The sequence below is a fragment of the Chelonia mydas genome, chromosome 3, assembly GCF_015237465.2.
Source record: "Chelonia mydas isolate rCheMyd1 chromosome 3, rCheMyd1.pri.v2, whole genome shotgun sequence".
Classification (NCBI taxonomy): domain Eukaryota; kingdom Metazoa; phylum Chordata; order Testudines; family Cheloniidae; genus Chelonia; species Chelonia mydas.
Window position 1 is genome coordinate 140,821,788 of NC_057851.1, and position 21,758 is coordinate 140,843,545.

The window sequence follows — 21,758 nt, forward strand, 5'->3', positions numbered from 1 at the left end:
ACATAGAGAAAGATGGAAATATGTTTTCTTAATGGTAATAAACATTAAAGTTATTATGATAAAGGAAGAGGTTAACATTTGATGTACTTACTGCCAGACATCAAATACAAGCCATTAGGATCAACAGCTAAACTTGTGACTGCATCTAAGTGGGCTACCATTGCGTGGATCAGTTTTCCTTTGAAAGAAAAGATTATCCATGTTATTTTTCTACAGTTCATTTTTGTAATTCAACATATTATGGCAATTTACTTTGTATGACCCCACTGAATCTGAAAGAGAATGAACATTTTAATTCTGTCCATTGCTTGTTCTCACTGATTGGAGCCTGTCACATTTTGTATTATATTAAAGAAAAATACTCTCTCATGACTCGGTAAGTATGGTTATGTATCAAGTCATTTTATATTGTTCATTTGCTTAAGTGGTCAACACTTCTGAAGTCAACAACTGTGTTAATCCATTGCACTGCATATAGAACACACGCCTTGTGGACTGTAACAATCAATAGTTTTCCCTGAGCTGATGCTGCAGCCAGAGTGAATATACAAATCTAAGTCAGGAAGCAGAGAAGTCAGTTATTCAGCAGTAAGCCACAACAATGTGTGCACTGGTATGCAACCATACACATTTTGGGTAAATACAGTTGAGTGCCTTCAACCATTCCAAAACGGAATCAGTCCTTTACTACTGTTGAGCCTTGCATGACTTACTGCTATTATGGCAGCTCCTTCATTTAAAAACATACAACGCACTTGTGGCTTTATCTATGGAATACATTCTTCTATTGTGGAAGGAAATTAACAAGCGAAGGGTAAGAAAACAGGAAAAAGGTTAAGGCTTTCTTGTCTACTTGTTCAATTTTTAATAAATAGGTTTATTTATTTCCATCTTTTCCCCCAGCTTTTACTATCCCTTGCCATGAGCTCAGACGACACTTTAAGCTCTTGTGTTTTACTATAAAAACAACACTGGGAATACTGAATCGTGTACAATACAACTTTTAAGAAAGTGAATTGGCAATAGCAAGAGGGCCACAGATTGCTGGGAAAGGATTGGTTTACTATTGTCATTGAATCCCACAGCACCTCTGTGCAGGTCACTGGATCCCTTAAAACTGACCTGGGAACATAAATCCAGCTCCCAGTCCAGACTTTTAAACTGAATTAAAAACTGCCCAGTCGATCCTGGAGAAGAGGCCATTTTCCTTGAAGCAACACTGCTGGAGGAGCGCTCCCATTGAGTCTGGAGCAATGTCACTAGTGGAACTTCAAAAGGAAACTGCCGCTTCCCCAAACAGGCCAGGCCAGGCCCAGCAATCCTTCAGAGATGCCTAGGCTGCTTTTAACTGCTTATGAGGATCCAAGCAGGCAGAATTGGGGAGGTGGGGGGGGGCGGAATCAGCAAATGAAAGTTTTGGGGAAGTTTCCCAAGAATGAGTTTCCACTAGGTCTGTGCAATAGCCCTACAGAGGAAATGTGGAAATCACTACCACATGAGACACTTAAAACCAGAAACTGCAGACTGCAACAGTGCAAGTTTCACAACATTTCCTCACAATGTGTCAATTGGATGGGCTTCCTAAGAGGAAGTCTGGGTGGATAGTTCAGTGTCAAAGGTCATTCAATCCCTGACCTCTCTCATAAGACTGCCAAAAAATTACTATGAGAGTGTGTTTGTTTTGTTTTACATAACTACTATGGACAGTATCTGGTGAAAGAACACTTACCTGTATTGTTGTCATAGAATTTGATGTGCCTGTCTTCATGGGCAGTGATACTAATAGGAAGAGTTGGATGGCTGACAACTCTGTTTATCTGGCAGGAAGAGTTAGCGGCTATGAAAAAAATATTTAGTGAATCTCTAAAGACTGCAAACTCCAGCACACATGTTCCTTTGAAAGCATAAAATTAGTAACAAGTTTTGGGTTAAAAATTCTTCATAGGCAGTAAATCTACCACATGTCTGTAATGGAAGCTCTCTCAAGTAATAACTTACTTTTATATAGTGCCTTTTATCCTAAATCATTCCAAAACACTTTAAAAGTGACACATGCACACTCACTGCCACTCAGACATACTTACCTACATTGATAGGCTTCCATATAATATCCATGCATGGGGATAAACAGAGGAGGGGTTTCGCTATGGATTCCCCCAACCTGTTTCCTCTGCTTTAATTTTTACTATTACTGCAACTGCTTAAAAATATCCCAATAGAATTATGAGTCTCACAATGCATGTTCAAAATATGCATTTCTTCTGACCTTTTATCAGAGATATGCGGTTCACTGTGCTGCTGGAGCCCTGCATGAGGTCCAGAGGATTAGCTGTTAAATTATCCATCACTACTTAAAATCCAGCAACCACATTTCACTCTATAATTTCACCTGTCACACAACTTGCCTATTTTTTGTGAACGTACTCTCAGTTTGAGTAAAATAATACAAGCTTTCAACAATAAAAATATCAACCTCTCTCAAGAAGGAAATGTTTTCATTTTGGATACATACTGGAATCTATGTTGGACTCCAAGGTAAGAATTCGTTGCCGTGTCTCCATGTTAAAAATGCAAGTGTGCCCACTGTTAAATGATGCTACCATGTGGCTTGGGTCACTGCTCACAAGGTCCACAGAAGAAGGGATTCCCATTTCTACAGAAAAGCAGCAAATTTTTCAGAAATGAATTAGTTGGTAAAAGCAAGAAACATTTTGGTATAAAAAATGATATAGTTTCATAATGTTATAAGGGAAAAGTTGTTAACGCTGTCCAAAACTATGTAATTTTCAAACATTACTTATCAATTGAAACACTGACTGCCATCTTCCACTTGATAATATAATAAATATAAGTCATTATTTGAAGTGATACTCTACAGTGTTCATTGGTTTATTACAGATTTTATTATCTAGAGAGCGTAAGGACCCAGAATCTAAGCCCATATCGTCTAGTATGGTCACCAGCTTAATCTTATTTGGTGGATATACTATCTCAGATAATATTTTTTATTAAGATACTTTATTTAGAGCTTGGGCTGGGATAGGAGATCCATTTCTACTTTGAAGTCTGTTCATGGGAAGGAAATCTTTTCTTGCATGGAGCTCTAAGACGAATTCCCAGAGAAAAATATCTATAGGACAAAGTTAGAGGACACAAGTAACTTAAGGGTAAAAATACTTACAAAAAAGTTGCAGTTGTTTAAAAATTACTATTAAAACTAAGGTGGAGTCCTCAAGAGCAGGATGGAGGAATGTGTGGGACAATAACAGAAATTAAGAGTTTAAACAGCGATGCAATAAGCGCTTAAGTAGGAAATTATTCTGTACCTTGATTATCATTAAATATATTAAGAGCTGGAGCAATTTCTGAAGCTTTCCATAAACGTATGGTGCCATCTGCTGAGCAGGATAGTAAACGCTGGTGTGCTCCACTATAAACCAAGCCCCATACTGCATCGGTGTGGCCTACAAATGCACCTCTTAGAACAGACGGATCTGTGAAAAAGGTGATAGGCGATAAATGTTTTGAAACAAAATTTAAATAAAAAAAGAAACGAAGCATCCAATTAAAAGTTATTCCTTTGGCTGTGAATAGAATCAAATATTAAAAACAGAGGATCTGGCTGGGCCTTTCACTGAAGAAATTTAGCTTATTCAGTTAACGGTACTCAAACTTCACTAGGGTATCTGGAATTCAGTTACATAATTTGTATTTTTAAACAATAAAAATTGGCTTTTACAACATCTCTAAAAATCCACTTCCTATATACTGCTATCACTAAAACTCTTACTATCTTGTACTGACGACTGCCACCTCCTCCTTTCTGGCCTGTGCTTCTTTCCTACCCGTTCAGTATATTCAAAATACCGTAGAGCATAAAGCACCTTCCTTTTGTGGTGCTCTCCCTGTCTCTCTGCTCCTTGAGTCTTTTTAGTGGGTTAACATCTCTTTCTAAATCGAGGCCAAACTCCTCAGCCTCATCATAAGGCCCTATACACACAGCTCAGACCCTGCCTATATTTTAAGCTATCTTCTGTCCCTTTTTGCTCCCTATGTGCACTCTTCTCTTTAGTGTTCCCCAGCTGTTTCCTTTTCTCAATTGCAGCTCTATACCTTTAACCATTTTGCCACCAATACTTAGAACAGACTCTATGTGTAGGCCAAGCAATCTTGATCCTCTTCAGATTTGTTTCTTTCCACTATTACACTATCTTTAATTTATAACACAATCCTAAAAAACCCAAAACTTACCAAACACTAACGCAAACAAAAAATAGGTATGATTTGGTTTTCTTGCAAACCCATAGTCTCCCAAAACAGTATTTCCTTTCCTAAGTTTTTCTTTTCTCCCCGTTTTCCATGACCACCACTGTTTATTTATTAAATTCTCTAATTTACACTTAAAGGTCCTCAGCACAGCTCGTCTTCCTACATGTTTCTACAAAGCTGTTCACCTCAACGGTATTATAAAAATAGTAAGAAGCACTTAGAAAGGGAGAAACATTCTGATATCTTCAGAATGTGCACAGAGGATGAGAAATGAAAGGATAATTCTATGTATTCCTAGGCTTTTCCAATCTGAAAGTGTTCATGTATAATATCAACAGAACCAACAGAAAAAAATGAAGTTGCAATCATGCCACATGAGGGAGAAGTTAGCATTCAAGAAGTTAAACGTAAATTAAGATTAAAATGCCATTAATAGCACGTCAGCTTATTTTTCAAAAGCCAACTTTCATACAAACCATACATGAAACAGCATGTTAAGAAGTCTCTTGACATAGCCTTTGTTCTTTGTTTAACTGGCAGGTTTTGCCAGCATGTAACGAGTCAATCCAAGAACTAAAGCAGCAGTTTACTTATGATTTGTCTAAACGGCGAGTTAGCGCACAACAAACTGGTGTGCTGTAGAGTCACACTGCGGCTTGCATGTACTAACTCACCATGTAGTCAAGCCCTTAGATACTAAAGCCAATAGTTACCTTTTTCTTTCAAATTCTGAATACCACTACGCGAAACAGTTCACAGTGCTGCTAAATCCAGCAAAAGTTCAGGTTTTCACTGGATACCTCATTTTCACTCGCTAAGTGTCTGTGACAAAAACGTACCAAGTGTGACAGAAACGTACCATAAGAATCATAGGGGTCAATATTTGGGTTTGTCGTATTCCAGGCCTGTATGAAGCCATCAGTTCCTCCACTATAACACTGCTCACCATTACTGCTCATTACCACACAGAGCACTGGGCCACTGAAAAAAACCCCACAGAAATCAAATTATCAGTTTCAACTCTTCTCACTGATTAAATGAAGAAAAAAAACTTAAATTGCTGTTCAAACAAAACATTTGGCCTTGTGAACTCCTAATTGAGACTCGCTAGGTGGATACATGCAACAAAAACACTGCACATTTCAGGTGGTATATGATACAGTGCTTTTGACTTTGGCTAAAAAGGCTCCCCCACCTCAACGTCCTGTCATATCATTAAAGTTAGACCAAATTAATGATTAAATCAATTGCATGAAGTACAAAAGCAGCATTAACGATGTGCCTGTCCCTACCAGTTTTAAAATATAATTAAGTTTAACTATTTTGCCTGGGAAACTGTACATCTGAAGATCTAGGATGGCTTATGAAAGGGATTTTCATGCTTTAACTCACTGCAAACAGCTTCATACTGTACACACATTTAATAGGAAAAAACAAAAATTCTGTACTGCAGTAACAAGCACAAAACTTCCCTATATTTGCAATATTTATCTTTAGATTTGTCTTTTTAAAATGGTAGCTTTAACAAGCTCCAACTATAATAAAGACATTCATAATAGATCCAAACACTCATACAAATATTTAAAATGGATAATATGGAAACTAAATTAATAAAAAGACTAGCTGATCTTTCATACATGGTAGAAATTAATACTTGAAAACGACTTTAAACATATAAAAACTGTATTTCTCAGAGTACAGAGTTCCTATATGCTCATAAGGATGTACTTACCTATGTGCTCTGAATGTATATATAGGTTCTACATCGAGAGAGGCACTCCTAAACAAAAGCACAGGAGAGCAGTTTCAGAGTTTATGTTACATTATACAAGTGTTTCCCGAAATATTTTTTGAAAACAGAATGCTGAAACAGCTAACTTGTCCAACTGCTGTAAACTCATATGAAAGTTTTCCCCAACCATCTTACATCTCTGTAATACTTTGTTTTCTTCCAAAAAGCAATACTGGAATGATGTTTTAGTAAAGCAGCGGAAAAAAAAATGGAGGCAGACTAATCGTGAGCAATCCTACAACAACCAAACCAAAAAGAGGGAATAAACTTTGAATAGATTATGTATATTCTGTGGGCCACATTCTATACTGTGCTCAGCCACAAGAGACAGGGAGGGAGCTGATAACTCACTAAGGCCAGTTATGCCAAAGCCCCAGATGAATTTACAGCAGCTAAGAACATGCTCTAGAGTCTGCCAGCTGGTAATTGTCCCTAAGGAACTGCACGCTGGGGACTGCAGGAGTACACAATGCTTTGGCCAAGTCTCTCCCCACCAATCACTCTGGTGACTCTAGGATTGGCGGCATAGTTACAGGCTATTCAGGAAATCTCCAGCAGAAGAGATTCATCCAGATCCAGCAGCGCATAAGGTGCAGAGTGGGCCAGAGAATCTGATCTCACGTCTGTCCATATTTTTATCAGTAAATACACACACATATACACATATACACACACACACGTAACGGATATATAATTAAATAGGTCACCACCTTTAAATACATTTTCCTAGTAAAATAATATAACAGTATCTATCCGGAAGTACAGTAATAGAAATCATATGGTATTTTCATAATGAAGGGAAGAGAGATTAATGAAGTTACATGGCTTCAGCCTGGCTTTCTTTTAAAGTCTGTATCTTACAACAGCCTCATGCCTCCTCGCAATGAAGTGAAAAGAGAGGACTCCCATTGACTCCACCTGGAGCTGGATCAAGCCCCAAATGACCTTTTTTTGTTGCTACTGCTTCTCTAAATAATTAGTTAAAATGTTTTCACATAAACACTTAAATAAGAATAGCCTTACTTTTTTGCTGGCGCTGTTTTTTGTAAATTCCACATTTTTAACGTATGGTCCTCGGATGCAGTTATTAAGACTGGTTCAACTGGATGGAAAGCCAGACCTCTTATTCCATCAAAATGACTTCTTAATGTGAACTTGGGGTTCCAGGTCTTCCTCAGTGCATCCTTATTGTTTGCTATCTATTTGGAAAAAATACCCAAAACTTATACTTCGTTTGGGGGACTCACAACAGAAGGAGAAATCAGAATTTTAATCTAGCATTTATTGATTACTTCAAATCATTACTTCATGTTCATATCTCCATGTCTTTAAACTAACCAGCACTCTATTTCCCAAGCATGAGAAAACTCATATATACATATATAGGTAGAATATACAAAAGTAAGATTATTTGTACCTTACTTTTCTTCCTCACTTTTAATTTTAAAAAGGTAGCAGTAGTTTATGACCAGAATTAAAAATAAGATCATAAATAACATGAATTGGATTACTTTTAAAAAATGATAGAGGCATCCCATAAAAACAGAGGGTGAAAGTCCTCCTATATGGACATGCCTCTGTGCAAACATGAAATGTTCTGTGAGGTCACATTTATTATCGCTCAGTGACTCAGTTTCTCAGTTTACAAGTCACAAAAATAACCTTCCTAACAACCAGTGCTACCAACTCAGCCTAGGATTTGGAAGTTCAGCTGTGTTCTTTCTGGTTCACATATTAACAAACAGTGGCCTTGACTCAACCAGGGTGCATTATAGGAATAGTTAGGGTGCAACTGGGGTGTAAACCTTAAGGTAAAAAATCTGTAATGGAAATGTGGCTAGCAATTCTGTTAATGTATAAGCCAGGAAATAATCCAAGTTATTTTCTTAGAGATGTATCGGTTTTGTTGTGCTAACAGGATCAGTACAAAAACTTATTTTTAATCAGTAAAATAAGCAGTGATGACTTGGAATTAAAAAAAGGAAGCAGAACAGTTGAGTAAGACTATATTTACAAAGTATCAAAGGGGTAGCCATGTTAGTCCGGATCTGTAAAAACGGCGAAGAGTCCTGTGGCACCTTATAGACTAACAGACGTATTGGAGCATAAGCTTTCATGGGTGAATACCCACTTCGTCGGATGCATGTAGTGGAAATTTCCAGAGACAGGTATAAATAGAGCGCGCTGAAATTTATTTTTGTCTCAAATTGGTTGAGGTATCTGAAAAAACTCTGCTTCTTTCTACCAGAGAAAATGGGTCTATATAATTTTCCTTACAGAAGGAACTGGATTTTATAGCACTTTGACGCTCCGGAATTTGAGTGTTGTTCAAAGAACACAATGCTGAGAACTTTCTCCAATCTTACTCTGAAGCCCCCACTAAACAATGCTGAGGAATTATGTGTTTGAAATTAGTGGCCTGTAGGTGTACTAAACTATTAACAGCAGAAACAGAAAACAGTCTTAGGAGGGGACCAGGTGTTACTTGGCATGCACCCCTTGGTGCCAACACAGATAATAGTAATAGCATCTAGCTCTTAGACAGCAGTTTTCATCTGCAGCTCTCAGAAACACTTTACATAGGAGATAAATATCATCATACTAATTTTACATATGGCTAAACTGAGGCACAGAGAGGATGGAGTGACCTGCCTAAGGTAAGTCAGCAGGACTAGTAACAGACCCAGAAATAGAACTCAGAACACCTGAGTTCCAGTATAGAGCTCCATCTACTAGGTAAAACTACCTCCGTTCCTTTTCACCCTTCTGGACATCCCAGCATCTCTGAAGAAGCCAGAAAGGTAGAAAAATGGGTCCACAATGGCAGCATACTCTGAGAACTTCAGTTACTAATAAGTAACCTACTTTCCTCCCTCTTTAAATTACCAAAATGGGTTTCTACGCTTGGAAATCAACCACGGAGGGTGGCTTAAGACTAATTTGATTTAAGGACTGGAAGACAGTTCTTCCAAAACTAGTATCTGATCAGACTATTTACAGCTTAAGCCTCCAGTCAAGTGAGGTCATTGAGAACCATGAAAGAGCTGATTTCTGGATCACAAGATAGCATTATAGAAGGCTCTTAAGAAATCACATTGTAAGTGAATGAACAAAAATGAATACCCTTTCACAGGAAGGCAGTAATATGCCACAGGCCAGCCACAGGTGTTTTACTGCAGTGTAGACATACCCCAAGAGTGGGGATCTGAGGAGCAATTACTATATATGAATAACAGCTATTTTGAGTTAAGACAGCAGACCCTTAAAAGGTCACTAACTTTTTTTTCTTTTAATAAAGAGAATTATCCTTCATTTTGAAAATGATGGATATTTTGCAAACGCTTTTCTTTATTCTATATGTTGCACATGGGGGGTTCCTCCTGTAGTCTGTACACATGTAAAACTACTGAATTCACTGAGATCTTCACACATATATAGATGGCAGAACCTCAAATGGCTTATTTTAAACTACCACTTACATCATAAGTCAGTGAATCTGCCTCATTGGCAACTGTAAGGCCCGCCAATTCTCCAAGACCCAGCTCACTTTCAAGGGCTTCATCTGCTCCCATAATGAATGACTTCCCTGATGTAGGAGGGAATGTTAAAGCTTCCACTGCAAGAAAAAGAAAAACATGCAAAAAATCATAGCTATATACATACAATTCTGTGGGTTTTCATGTAAAAATACCTGTTCGTTTTCCCTGTAAAATATTATATATTAATTACCTCAATTAGTAACCAAGGACAAAAGAGCAATAGACATTCATGCATGTGGAACACACACATATTCCAAAAGATATCCAAGGTACTTTCCAGTAAATGGAGTTCTTGGAATATGTTGCTTTCACAGACCCACACCCTTGGAGTCCATATGTCTCAGGACTACTAAAAGCAATTAATCTCAGGCAAGAAGAGTATGCTACAATTTATGCCCCTTTTAGCTCTTTCTAATGCCAAAGTAATAAAGAGGTGCACAGCCACTTCTTCGGTTTTATACAGAATATACAGATGCTCCAAAGATGCAGGGAAGGGAAGAATGGAAATGTGGGTTGGTTGAGGCAACATATTCGGAGAACTTCAGGTATTAGAAACCTAGGTTTTTCCTTCTATACACTGCTTCCACAGCTATCTTGGAAATTATACCTATACATACCCAGAGGAGCGCTGGGTATTTAAAAAGGGAGTGTTAAAGCACTCTCTCATAGGGAGCATCTGACCTAGCCTTTCAACTGAGAGCAATGTTAGGTAAAAATAAAAACTGAGAAGTCTTCACATTTCAGAGGTGATTATGTGTTGTAGATATGATAGAAAAGGTATCATAACACTGGTGGAATTAGCCTTCAGGTCACATGATACTCATCTTTGAGTTAACAGGCATGAAAACAGAACAATTAAAATTTGGACACCATCTATACCCTAACTAATTTCCCTGTGGGGCTCACACCAAAAAACTTCAAGGCGCCTGGATGACATATGGAAATTCTAGCCTATGCATCACATTCAACTTGAAGTATAGAGCTGTTCCAGGAGAACTGAAGTTTAGAAAAGAAAACCAGCAAGGAGAGGGACCAGATGCAATGAAAATTAGAGATCACTTTCGCCACAAATCTTCAATTTCTTCATTGCGCTTCGATTTCCAAAGTTGTGGCTCATACTTTGTTGTTATTATATTTTACAATTTACAACAAAGAGGTTGCAGCCTTTCCTAGAAGATGCAAACTTGACTAGTCATTCATGCTTCTGCTGTCTTCAGCTTAGGCTGTTGCTGTGCCCTCTTGAGGACTAGCTGGAATCCTCATTTACAGTGCACTAAGTTGAAGCCTATTGCTTACAAAAATGGGTCAGCAAGAGCTAATTATGCCTATGCTCAGTTAACTCCACTGGCTTCCCATTTGTTTCCAGATGTAATTCAATATATTAGTTCTAATTTACTCCAAAACCCCATATGTAGCTTGGAAATAGCTGCCATAGTGTCTTCAGCACTGCAACTGTTGATTACATACTATTGCTACTAGTGTTAAGTTAGGCATTTTAGGGATTTAATATAGGACGCTTTCAGTGGAGGGTCACTGCCACTGTATCTTGCTTTTTCAGGTGTCTCACCAGAATCCGAGTCCAAAGATCTTCAGAGTATGGTATGAGATGCATCTTTATGATAAAGCATTTGCTCAGCTATGACAATCACTGGGTTATGACTGGAGTGGTATTGTTAAACACATACACTTTTAAAACACTTCTCAAACGTTAACACATTACAAAGGTGCAAAGAATGGATATTTGTGTTGTCCACTGAGGGTAGTTTGCATGCTACATTTAATCTTTGTAATGCTGAAGTGAGGGGCATACAAAAGGAGATGTTACTTACCCTGTACAGTAACTGGAATTCAAGATGTTTGTTGGGTGTTACACTTAGGTGCACATGAACTCCATGCACCTTTGATCAGAGGCTTTTGATAGCAGTGCCCTTCTGTCCACATATTCATCCTAGCATATTCATGCCCCAGACAGAGGGTATGCAGGAAGTGTCAGATGAACTTCCCTCAGTTCTTTCTCTACTACAAAATCTAGCAATGCAAAGATTCTGAGGCAGAGAGGAAGAGGGCAGGTAGTGAAGCACCCATAGGGTCAAACATCTCGAGCTCCAGTTATCATAGCGGGGAAGTAACTTTTCCTTCTCTTTCAGGTAATGTCCCTGTGCTCCACTCCAGGCGACTCCTCAGCAGTACTTTCTAAAGGAGGTGGGTGCTTTGGAGTATGGTCTAACATAGTTTGCAGAACTGCAGTCCCAAAGGCAGCATCTGCCCTAGAGGTATATACTAACGCATAGTGTTCTGACAAGGTGTAGAAGAAAGTCCACAGCAGCTTTACATATTTCACCCATGGATACATTCTTCAGCAGGGCTATGGAAGTAGACTGAGATCTGGTGGAATGGGCTACAACCCTAAAAGGAGGCTGAACATTAGCAGCCTCATAGCAGAAGATGATACAAATGGAAACCCACTTAGAGAGTCTTTAGGAAGGAAGAGGGGCCCCTTTAATTCTGTCCATGAAAGAGAGAAACAGCATGGGAGAGACTCTGAAGGGTTTAGTCCTTTCCAAATAAAAAGCCAATACCCTCCTGATGTCTAAGGTGCATTGCGCAGCTTCCTCCCTAGTCAGATGAGGTTTAGGATGAAACACTGACAGCCGAATGACCTGACTGATATTAAGGTCTGAGGTTACATTGGGTAAAAAAGGGAGATGTGGCCAGAGACATACCTCTTCTCTATAGAAAACTGTGTAGAAAGGGACCAACCATTAAGGCACCAAGCTCACCAATTCTCCTAGTGGAGGTGATGGACACTAAAAATGCAGACTTCACAGACAAGTGTAGAAGGGCACACTTAGCTAGTGGCTCGAAAGGGAGGCTTCATCAGAAAGTTGAGGGCCAAATTCAAGTCCTGCATAGGAGTGGGTTCTTTGACATGTGGAAAAAGGTTAGCCAACCCTCTGACGAATCTGGAAGTGATGGAGTGAGCAAACACTGAAAGCCAATCAACAGGGCAATGAAAAGCTGTGATAGCTGCTAAATGAACTTTAACAGAACTCAGAGAGAGGCATGAATTCTTCAAACTTGACAGGTAAAATAAGACATCCAAAAGGGAAGACTCAGCAGAGGATGCAACAATGGTGGAATCTCTCATTCTGCAGGTAAGTTTTTCCAGTTGATGCTTTTCTGCTATTCAACAAAACCTTTTGCACCTCTCTTGAACAGGAGACCTCTACCCCAGAGAACCATCTAGAAACCAAGCCTTGAGCTACTGCATGTTCAAGCTGAGATCAGTTCTTGAGTCAGCAGGTCAGGAATGGTTGGAAGCTGTAGTGAGATGTGAAGTGAATCAGGCAGGGGGAACCATATTTCCCTTGGCCAAATCAGTGCAATTAGGATGACTTTAGCTCTGTCCTGCTTGATTTTGTTTAGTACTCTGAGGAGCAGTGGTGGGATAGGTACAGAGGAGATTCCTTGACCAGAAGATGAGGAAAGCATCCCCCAGAGCTTGATGGTCTAAAGCCCCTCTTGATCAGAACATCCGACATCCTCTGTTGATGGCATTGGTGAAGAGGTCTATTTCCGGAAAACCCCAAGTGAGGAATATATGCTCAAGAATTAGGTATTTGATTCCCACTCCTAGTCCTAGCAGAAGTGTCTGCTTGAGCCATTGGATATAGTGTTCTAAAGACGCAGTAAGTATGAGGCTGAGAAGAGAATCTGACGCACTATGTGCCACTTCCACCATTTTACTGCTTCTGTACAAAGGGAAGGGAATCTTGCTCCTCCTTGAAAATTTATATGGTGCATGCTGGTTCTGTTGTCTGTAGACAGATTAGCCCTAGATCATGGGAAGGAAACGTTTTCAGGCAAACTAACCAATCTGAGTTCCAGGTGGTTACTATGGAAAGCGGACTCTTGGGCAATCCATTTGCCTTGAATAGTACGTGTTCCAAGATATTATACCCCCGACTGTCCCCCGATGAGAAATTCATCATACTATGGTGACAGTCAGGGGGAAGCAGAATGAAGGGAACACCAGCACAGACATTTTCCAGGTCTTTCCACCAACTAAGCGACTGATGAGGAAGTGACACTAATTTGTTCGGACTGTGCTTGTTGGAGGTGTAACCAGTTCTCAATCATCCTTGAGAGCAGTGTAGGTGCAACCTGGCATGAAGTGTAACAAATGTGCAGGCTACCATATGATCTAGGAACTGCAGACAAATTGAGGCTCTTTGCGGACTTACCTGAACCTGCAAGATCAGATTCGATAGTGTCAAAAACCTGTCAGTTGGTAGGTAAACTCTGGATGTTTGCAGCATGTAAGATGGCTCCTTATTAACTCTATTCACTGAACTGGTGTCAATGTGGACTTGTCTTTGTTGGGCTCAAGTCCTAGCTGGTTGAATAGGGTTATAGCTTTCCTCGCTGTGGAAAGAACTTTGTTGTGCGAATGGCCCTTGAGAAGTCAAATCATCAAGATAGCAGAAATCAATTATTCCTGATTGTTGTAGTTGAATGGCTTCCCAAGCGCCTTCATAAAGACTCTGTGGGCAGTAGAGAGCCTGAATGGGAGAATGTGATATTGGAAGTGCTCCTGGCTGATCATGAAGGTCAAGGACTGCAGACCCATCTCCCAGATCTAGAGATGGTATTTATAGCTATGAGTGTCGCCATCCTAAATTTCTGTGTTTTGATGAACATGTTCAACCACCTGAAATCTAAGATGGGTCTCCATACAGTCTTCTTTTTCGGAACCAGAAAATCCTTGGAATAGAACCCCTTTCCCTCTGTGTTTGGCAGGAACTGGAACTGTGGACTACTATATGGAGAAGGAATAGTTTCAGCAGATGTTTGTGAGATCAGTCCCTGAAAAAGGATGAGGAAGGAGTGTGGGTGGGGGGAATGGAGGTGAAATGGATGGAATAGCCTCATGTTACAACCTCCAAAATCCATCTGTCAGAAGTAATCTTCTCCTATGAAGATCGAAAATGGGAGAGACAATCCCCAAATAATGGAAGAGAACAAAACCTTTGGCCAAAACATCAACATTGACACTTAGATGAAGAAGGCTGAGTAGTGTTTGTTCTTGAGGTGGAGGATGGTTCTCTCTTGTGGAAATTAGGTTTCTTCTTAGGTGGTTCCAAAGGCCTGTGATAAGCAAGGAATTGGGCTTGGTGGGATCTGTGCACCATCTATGACCTGCTGAATCTCTTTTATTTGCAGGCATGTAGACACCGAGGGAGCAGAGAGTAGCTCTTGAATCCCTGCGAGAACGCAAGAGTCCACTGGTGAACCCACTGAAGAGCTTGAGCCTCACAGTGTTTTCCCTAGGGAGCCCTGAGGATTGCAGCCAGAAGTCATGACACATGACCACTGTTGTAGAAACAGAGTGGGCTGCCATGTCAACCACATCTACAGTAACAAAGTCCTGGCTAATAAATGACCTTCCACAATGATCACCTGAAATTGCTCTCATTGTTCCTGAGGCAGATGATCAATAAAAACCTAAATTTCTCATAGCCGGTGTAGTTATATTTTGCAATCAGCACTTGATAATTGGCAATTTTAAATTGTAACAAAGCAGAAGAGTACCATTTTTTGGCCAAAAAGAGATCTGGGTCCTTAGAACGTAGAAGAGCCTTTCAATGGTGTTGTCTACCTCATTCGTTCACAGCATCCAGCACCAAGGAATTGAGGGCTAGGTGTGTGAAAAAAACTTGGAATCTTTAGCTGGAACATAGTTTTTTCTTTTTTCTGTCCTCTTAAAAGTTGGAGGTATGGGAGCTGAGGTTTGCCAAAATTGTTTTAGCAGGTTCAAGCAGGGCTCTGTTTGTAGGTAAGGCTACTGGACCAGAAGAGGTAATATAGAGAACGTCCGAGAGTTTGTGCTGGGTCTCCTGAACCTCCTCTGTGGAGATTCTGGAGGGAGTCAGGAATTCTCTTTGTGAGCACTTGGAAGTGCTTAAAATCATCCACATGTGATGGAGGTGGTGGCATCACTGTCTCATTAGGAAGAAATGTTAGTCTGCAGAGTAGATGGTGACAGATGAGGCCCTGGTTCCAAGAGTCTTTCCATATCCATCAGTAGAGGGGACTCCAGTTCATCCAAGACAAACAAGTCCCTGGAAAATCTAAACTCCTGTGGTATCAGGTGAGTGTGTGCAGAATTCTGATTATGATTCTGTGGATGACCTTGGCTTTGCAAATTGATCAATCAGTGCTATCAGTGTCAATGTGGATACTGCAGGCAACTTGAAAGCAGGGTACTACGGGACTTATAAGTTCCTGAAGCCTTAGCTGAGGGGTCCTCGGTATCAGGAGATCTTGGGAGCCTCAGTGGTACCCTTTCTGGGATGCAAGGTCTCAAAAGCAGTGGGTCTCTGTGATGACCTTGGCTTCCTGGCACCAACTTCTCTTTGAGGTGATCTAGAGTTCCTCTTTCTGGAATTCTTGGTGCCATCCTCTGTGGTTCTCTCCCCAGTGGGTGAGGGGGAGGTTGATGGGGCACTGTGCTAACAGGGAGACCGCTATACCGGGCGGAAGACGCGGTATGTGGACCTGGGTCTGAGGCAAGGCGAAGGGAGTGCGCCATCATGAGAAGCCTAAACTTAATCTCCCTGTTTTTTCTAGACTTACTCTTAAACCCTGAACAACTTTTACACTTAGATGGGAAATGGATGTCCTCTAAGCTGCAGACACAGTGACGGTGATCATCAATAACTGAGAATCCCACCAAGTGAGACAATGTTTAAATCTAGGCGATTTAGGCTTAACACAAAGATAACATCCTTCAAAGAAGGAAAGAATGCACCCACTCACCCCCCAGGGTGGGAGGGGGAGAAATGAGGAGTCTCTTAAAGAAGTTTCCTCAACCAACCATCTTATACAACTGGTAAAAACTAAAAAGGGGGGCTAACGGAAGCTCTAAACAATGAAGTAAAAACGAGAAGCTATTCCCTAAGAAAGAGATAACTAGGGCATGGGCACCACAAAACCCTCCATTCTCAGGCCTGTGCAGCTGAGAAGGAACTGAAGGCTGTTCATCTGATACTGCTTATATATCCTCAGTATGGGGCATGAGAGCTAGTGCTCACGGGTGGACTGCAAGACACTGCTACCAAAAGTCTCTAATCAAAGGCACATGGGGACATGTGCACCTGAAATTGAGCACCCGTAGGACATAAAAAATAAGTTACTTGGGAAAATTCACCAAATAACTAGAGTTCTGAAAGAAAATGAAACGTAGAAAACCAATGTCTGAACAGCGCTTTGTGATTGAAAGCTCTGTTGATAGGCGGAAGAAAACATGAACTAAAGGAATGGGATGGCACCATACACCCCTGGTATTGAGATGTGTCTGCATATATTCTGCCCTCCACCCAATGCTAACAGCCTTTGATGTTTGAGTGACATGTGGACTGAGAATGGGAAGCTGTGGAGGAAATGTATTCAAGACCCACCACCCTCTAGAATCTAAGCTTGCATTAAAAAAAGAAAAAAAGAAAAAAAAGAGTTTCTAACCCTTTTTGATGTTAGACCTCTCTAATGCAGAGAAACACGCTAACATCCTTCTGAGTATGCAGACACGCAGATTATTCCTACTGACTACATGTAACTTCTGCCCAATTTATCTTTATGCCTTCTTCAGCTCTGACCTCATCTTACTCCTCTCCAGTCCATCCAGAATGTGGCAAAATCATCTTTCATGTGTTCTTCTCACCATTCATGTATTTCTCTGAATCTCCCTATGGCTCTCTCTTTTCTACCTTTTTCTAGTCAGATTCAAGCTTTTTGTACTCTGCTTGAGGACTGCATAAATGTAACTCTACCCAAATTTCTGCTTTTTAATTATGAACTCTCTTTTTTGCTCTGCTAATGCATGAATTACCAGTTTCCTTTTTCTCACTTGCATTCCTAACTTATTTAACATTTCCTTATATGTACAGATTTAGATTTTTTTTAAATGGATGTTAAACGGCTACATTTTTAATAATAAATTTTCACTAATGAAAAAAGAAGCAACACTGACATGTTTTGGTTTTGCCTTTTTCATAAGCTAGTCAGATGCTCTCAATTACAAAATATATATTTTGAAAGAAAGTGAATGTGGAAAGGTCTCACATTATGTTTTTTGCCACCAGTGAGGCACTTGTGGGATGATCGGAAATGCTCAACACACACACAAAAATAATTCTGCCACATTTCAAAATGTTGCTAAGTTACCATTTTTCTTTTAAAAATCTCTCTAAGCATGTGGGAGGTTGAACTACTGTGCTCTGCAGTAGTTAAACCACATGGAACCCTTTTTCATCTGCATTCTTTTGTAATTTGGTCAATCTAATTTCTTACTATTTCAGGAAGAGAGATGGATTATTAGCCAAAATCATGTTTTGCTCATTTTTCCAGCCATATTTAGCAATCTTTTGGGCATAAGTCACAGCATGCCTCATATAAATTAACACATCAGAAAAGGCACTTTTATGCTTATTTTATTATTCTGTACATCATTAAAATAATTGAAATACTGAAGCTAAAACACTGCAATTAACAATTTATAAGTGTAGTGTTTGTGAAGGTAAGTGTTGTATACTGAATGAGAGACTGCGCACAGCATGTTAGGGCTTTCTGCCCTGACCCTAACTCACTGAAAATTTTAGATACAAACACCACTATAAAACTTAAGAAATGAGCAACCAACCTGAGCAAAAATTGCGGTCTGTCCTTCCTCTATGATTCTGGAGCCAGTCACTGCGTGTTTCCATGTTAGACACACCTTTTAGTTTAGCTGCAGAGTTTGCTCCCTATCACTGTACTCAAATATTATAAAATGCTACATGTCTTCTGTACAATCATAAATGGGCAAAGGATGGTTTTGTGGTTAAGGCCTGGTAGATCTGTGTTCTATACCTGACTCTGCCAGATTTCTAGTGTGAACATGGGCAAATGACATAGGGCCTTACATAAAGCCCACAGAAACCCACTGCACTCTTTCCACTGACCTCAAAAAATTTCAGATCAGGACTTCAAATCTCTCCCTGAATTTCCCCAGGGTGATGGAGAAAAGTGATAACGCTTATCTACCTCAGGGGTATGATGAGGCTAAATTAATATCTGTAAAGTGCTTTAAAAGTATAAAAGAAGTAAAGTCTTAGGCAATAATAATAATTATAAATATGCAAATGTATACACATTTATATAAACATAAACAGACAAATACTTGCCTTCATCTGTCCTGTTTATCTCATGTTCAATAAGCCTTGAGCTACTCGGCCTAGAGGGTGATGTGACAGATGGCTGTAATGAAGGTAGATCATCAACATCTCTCAAGTTTGCAAGCATGTCTTGCAGCTTTGACCTGTTGGGCCCTATCCGGGAAAAACAAAAGTGAAATGGCTTATGTAAACGTAATTCACAGCAATGCTATTTATCACATCAAATATGTTACAGCAAGACAAGCAACAATGGATCCCATCGTTGACATGACATTTCCTAACAAACATCAGTAATGAGCGCCTACTTCCAGCAGTAACTAACCTTTCAGCATGAAATGAACATCTTGAAAAAGAAAATTATGGAAGCAACTGACAATTTCCCCCCCAACTTTTACGAACTCACACTGCTATTTGCATGAAAAAGTTAAATACCTTCAGTTGACTCAGAACAACAAAATGACTGGTCAAACAAAATATTTTATTGCTTTCCAAGAACAATTGCAAACATTTGTGAAATATTTTAAAAATCTGTGCAGATGCTTTGTGCAGTATATTCTTTAAATAATTTGTGAATATTTTAAAATTATTTGTGCAGTAGTGTATATTTGTGATGCTACATAATCTATACAATTGTTATATTAAAAAAATAAATCAAACTGGATTCGCTGGCTTACTTCCTGAAGCTACATGTGGTGAAGACCCATGCCCTTCTTGACACTTACCTGTGCTTTGCGCCATCATTTTCCCACATCCCTGTTTTGACTGTTTTATATAGGATTGAGGCTGAAACATATCTTCGGTAGTTTTTCCTGTTGTAAGTTTAATTAAGAATGGGAAAATATCTTACCCATAGTCCGTTATGGTTTTTCCTAGACCAGTAAATAATACAGCTATTTTTAAGTAGCTTTAACACAGAGGTGTATTCTAATATATGTATGATCTTATTACACTACTTCACAGGAATTTTTACTACAGCCTTGCAAAATCATTATAAATGTACTAGCCCAGCTACAAGTTCTGTTTTTCCCACCCTTACCATAACGATAATAAAGAAACTAAATAGTATTTTAGTTGTCTATTACAAAACATTACTTGAGTCAGGCAACGAGTGAATAGGATTTTGCAAGGTTGTTTTAATACAGTATCTGATTTTCTAGAAAAACAGCATTTTACTGAACAGTTTTATCTCTGAATACTCATCTATGATGAGATTAAAGTTATAAAACAGACTTCATACATCTCAATATTACGGTGTTTAATTTTTTTTTTTTTTTTTCATTTCTTTCCTCACTCCTTTCTTCTCTAAGATCATGAACGGGTGACAGATAACAGGTGTAACGCCTCCCGATTTTTCTGCATCGATGCCCTTCCAACGATGGTTTGTCCATGGAAAGATGCTTAATTTCTGTAATTCTTGGTCTCCCCCAAATCAAACCTCCATCCAAAAACATGTTACTATACATGTAACTATAGTACCCTTGTGAAATAGTGCAAGGTGCCAAATTGCAGTCTTGCATCAGGCACTTTGCTCATTAAACATATAAAACAAAGTTCCAATGATAGCTGTGCCTAAATTAATCATTAATTACTATAGTTTGATAATCAGGATCTATACACCCAATATCTGATTGAGAAATGTACTCATTTCTTAATTTAAATGTTTCTAGCAAGTTGGCTCATTAAAACTTTGGCCCTGACACTGTATACTATATACATGTACTATGACATTAGAGACAAGAAGTTATTAAAATAATTTTCTGTGTATTCCTATTGTATGAGAATCTCTATTTTAATTACAAAGAAATTCAGAATTTATTTGGTAAAACGATAACTGTTTTTTGGGGGAAGCTCAACTTCTTGCTATGCTTGCATTTTTTCGGGTACTTCAATGGTACCTTAAATAATTGCAATCAAAGAATACACAATTCTTTCAAATGTCATTCATATCAGCATAGGAATCTGAAGTACATACTGATTTGCTTAGAGAAAGTAATAATGTAGGTTTAGCCTCTACGTGCTATATTTGATGCTATAACCTCAAAGCTAATATTTACTGAGCTGCAACCAATCACATTTAGAATCTACTAAATGCAGAAAGTAACAAAATGAGGCAACCTTGAAACAATAATGTAGAGGAGACGGCATCTTTTTGTATGATTTTGTAAACACGCTGGAAGTGACAGTTCCATTAAAATTAATAAGCATCTTCCCACAAAGGGAGGAGTAATGAAACATATCCTTCACATTTCCCCCTGAATTAGGTGCATCGTTTTTAAATTTCAACTATTTCCACAAGAGTTCTCAACACAGCTTTATGTTTGAAATAGTTATGATTTCCATTTTAAACATTTAACTTGACTCTGAAAGGTATATAAATACTTATTTTATTTAACAACACAGGTTTCACATAATGGATTTGTGTTTCAGGAGATATAACAGAGAAAGGTATGATGAACAGGGCTAGAAATTGTATTTCAGATACCTATCACAGCTGTTTGCTTGGAATCCAAATAACACCTATGACAAATATAAATTCCACAGGTAAAATGGTAGTTGATAAATAAGAACTGACTTAGAGGTTGTCAATAAGATTTATTTTCCATTTCGAGCCCTGCATAAGGAATTATGAGGACAGCATGACTTGCATGTGGTGAATATTAAGTACAAACAGGGGTAGAAATTAACTTGTTTCTCCCTCTGTCAGCTAACAGATACTAAAGAGTTGTTTGTTTGTTTTATTTACCAAACTCCAAAACAGGTCTTATAAAACTGGCATGTTTTCAAATAAGAGAGTTCTGACATTTTCTCAATTAAAATATACAGTTTAATAAAGTCTCAAAACAATGCATTTAAATTTCATATGTCTATATATCACCACTGGTTGCTACATAGTCTATGTCCAGCATAATCACTTTGAATTTATCCAACACTAAACTGGTAAAAGTT

General features: G+C 39.0%; 1 protein-coding gene across 2 annotated transcripts in view; it reads right to left on the reverse strand.

The window, feature by feature from the left end:
* Positions 1-21,758, reverse strand: part of STRN (striatin) — a 107,616-nt gene that overhangs the window by 9,387 nt on the left and 76,471 nt on the right. The window contains exons 9-18 of one of the 2 annotated variants that reach the window (XM_037895431.2): positions 19,535-19,621; positions 18,822-18,965; positions 9,541-9,677; positions 7,085-7,260; positions 6,002-6,049; positions 5,129-5,250; positions 3,327-3,494; positions 2,513-2,653; positions 1,730-1,837; positions 92-178 (exon numbers count right to left, since the gene is read on the reverse strand). In XM_037895431.2, coding sequence (XP_037751359.1) covers positions 92-178; positions 1,730-1,837; positions 2,513-2,653; positions 3,327-3,494; positions 5,129-5,250; positions 6,002-6,049; positions 7,085-7,260; positions 9,541-9,677; positions 18,822-18,965; positions 19,535-19,621 — 1,218 coding nt within the window. The remainder of the gene's footprint in view (positions 1-91; positions 179-1,729; positions 1,838-2,512; positions 2,654-3,326; positions 3,495-5,128; positions 5,251-6,001; positions 6,050-7,084; positions 7,261-9,540; positions 9,678-18,821; positions 18,966-19,534; positions 19,622-21,758) is intronic. The other variant, XM_037895432.2, reaches the window with a different exon arrangement.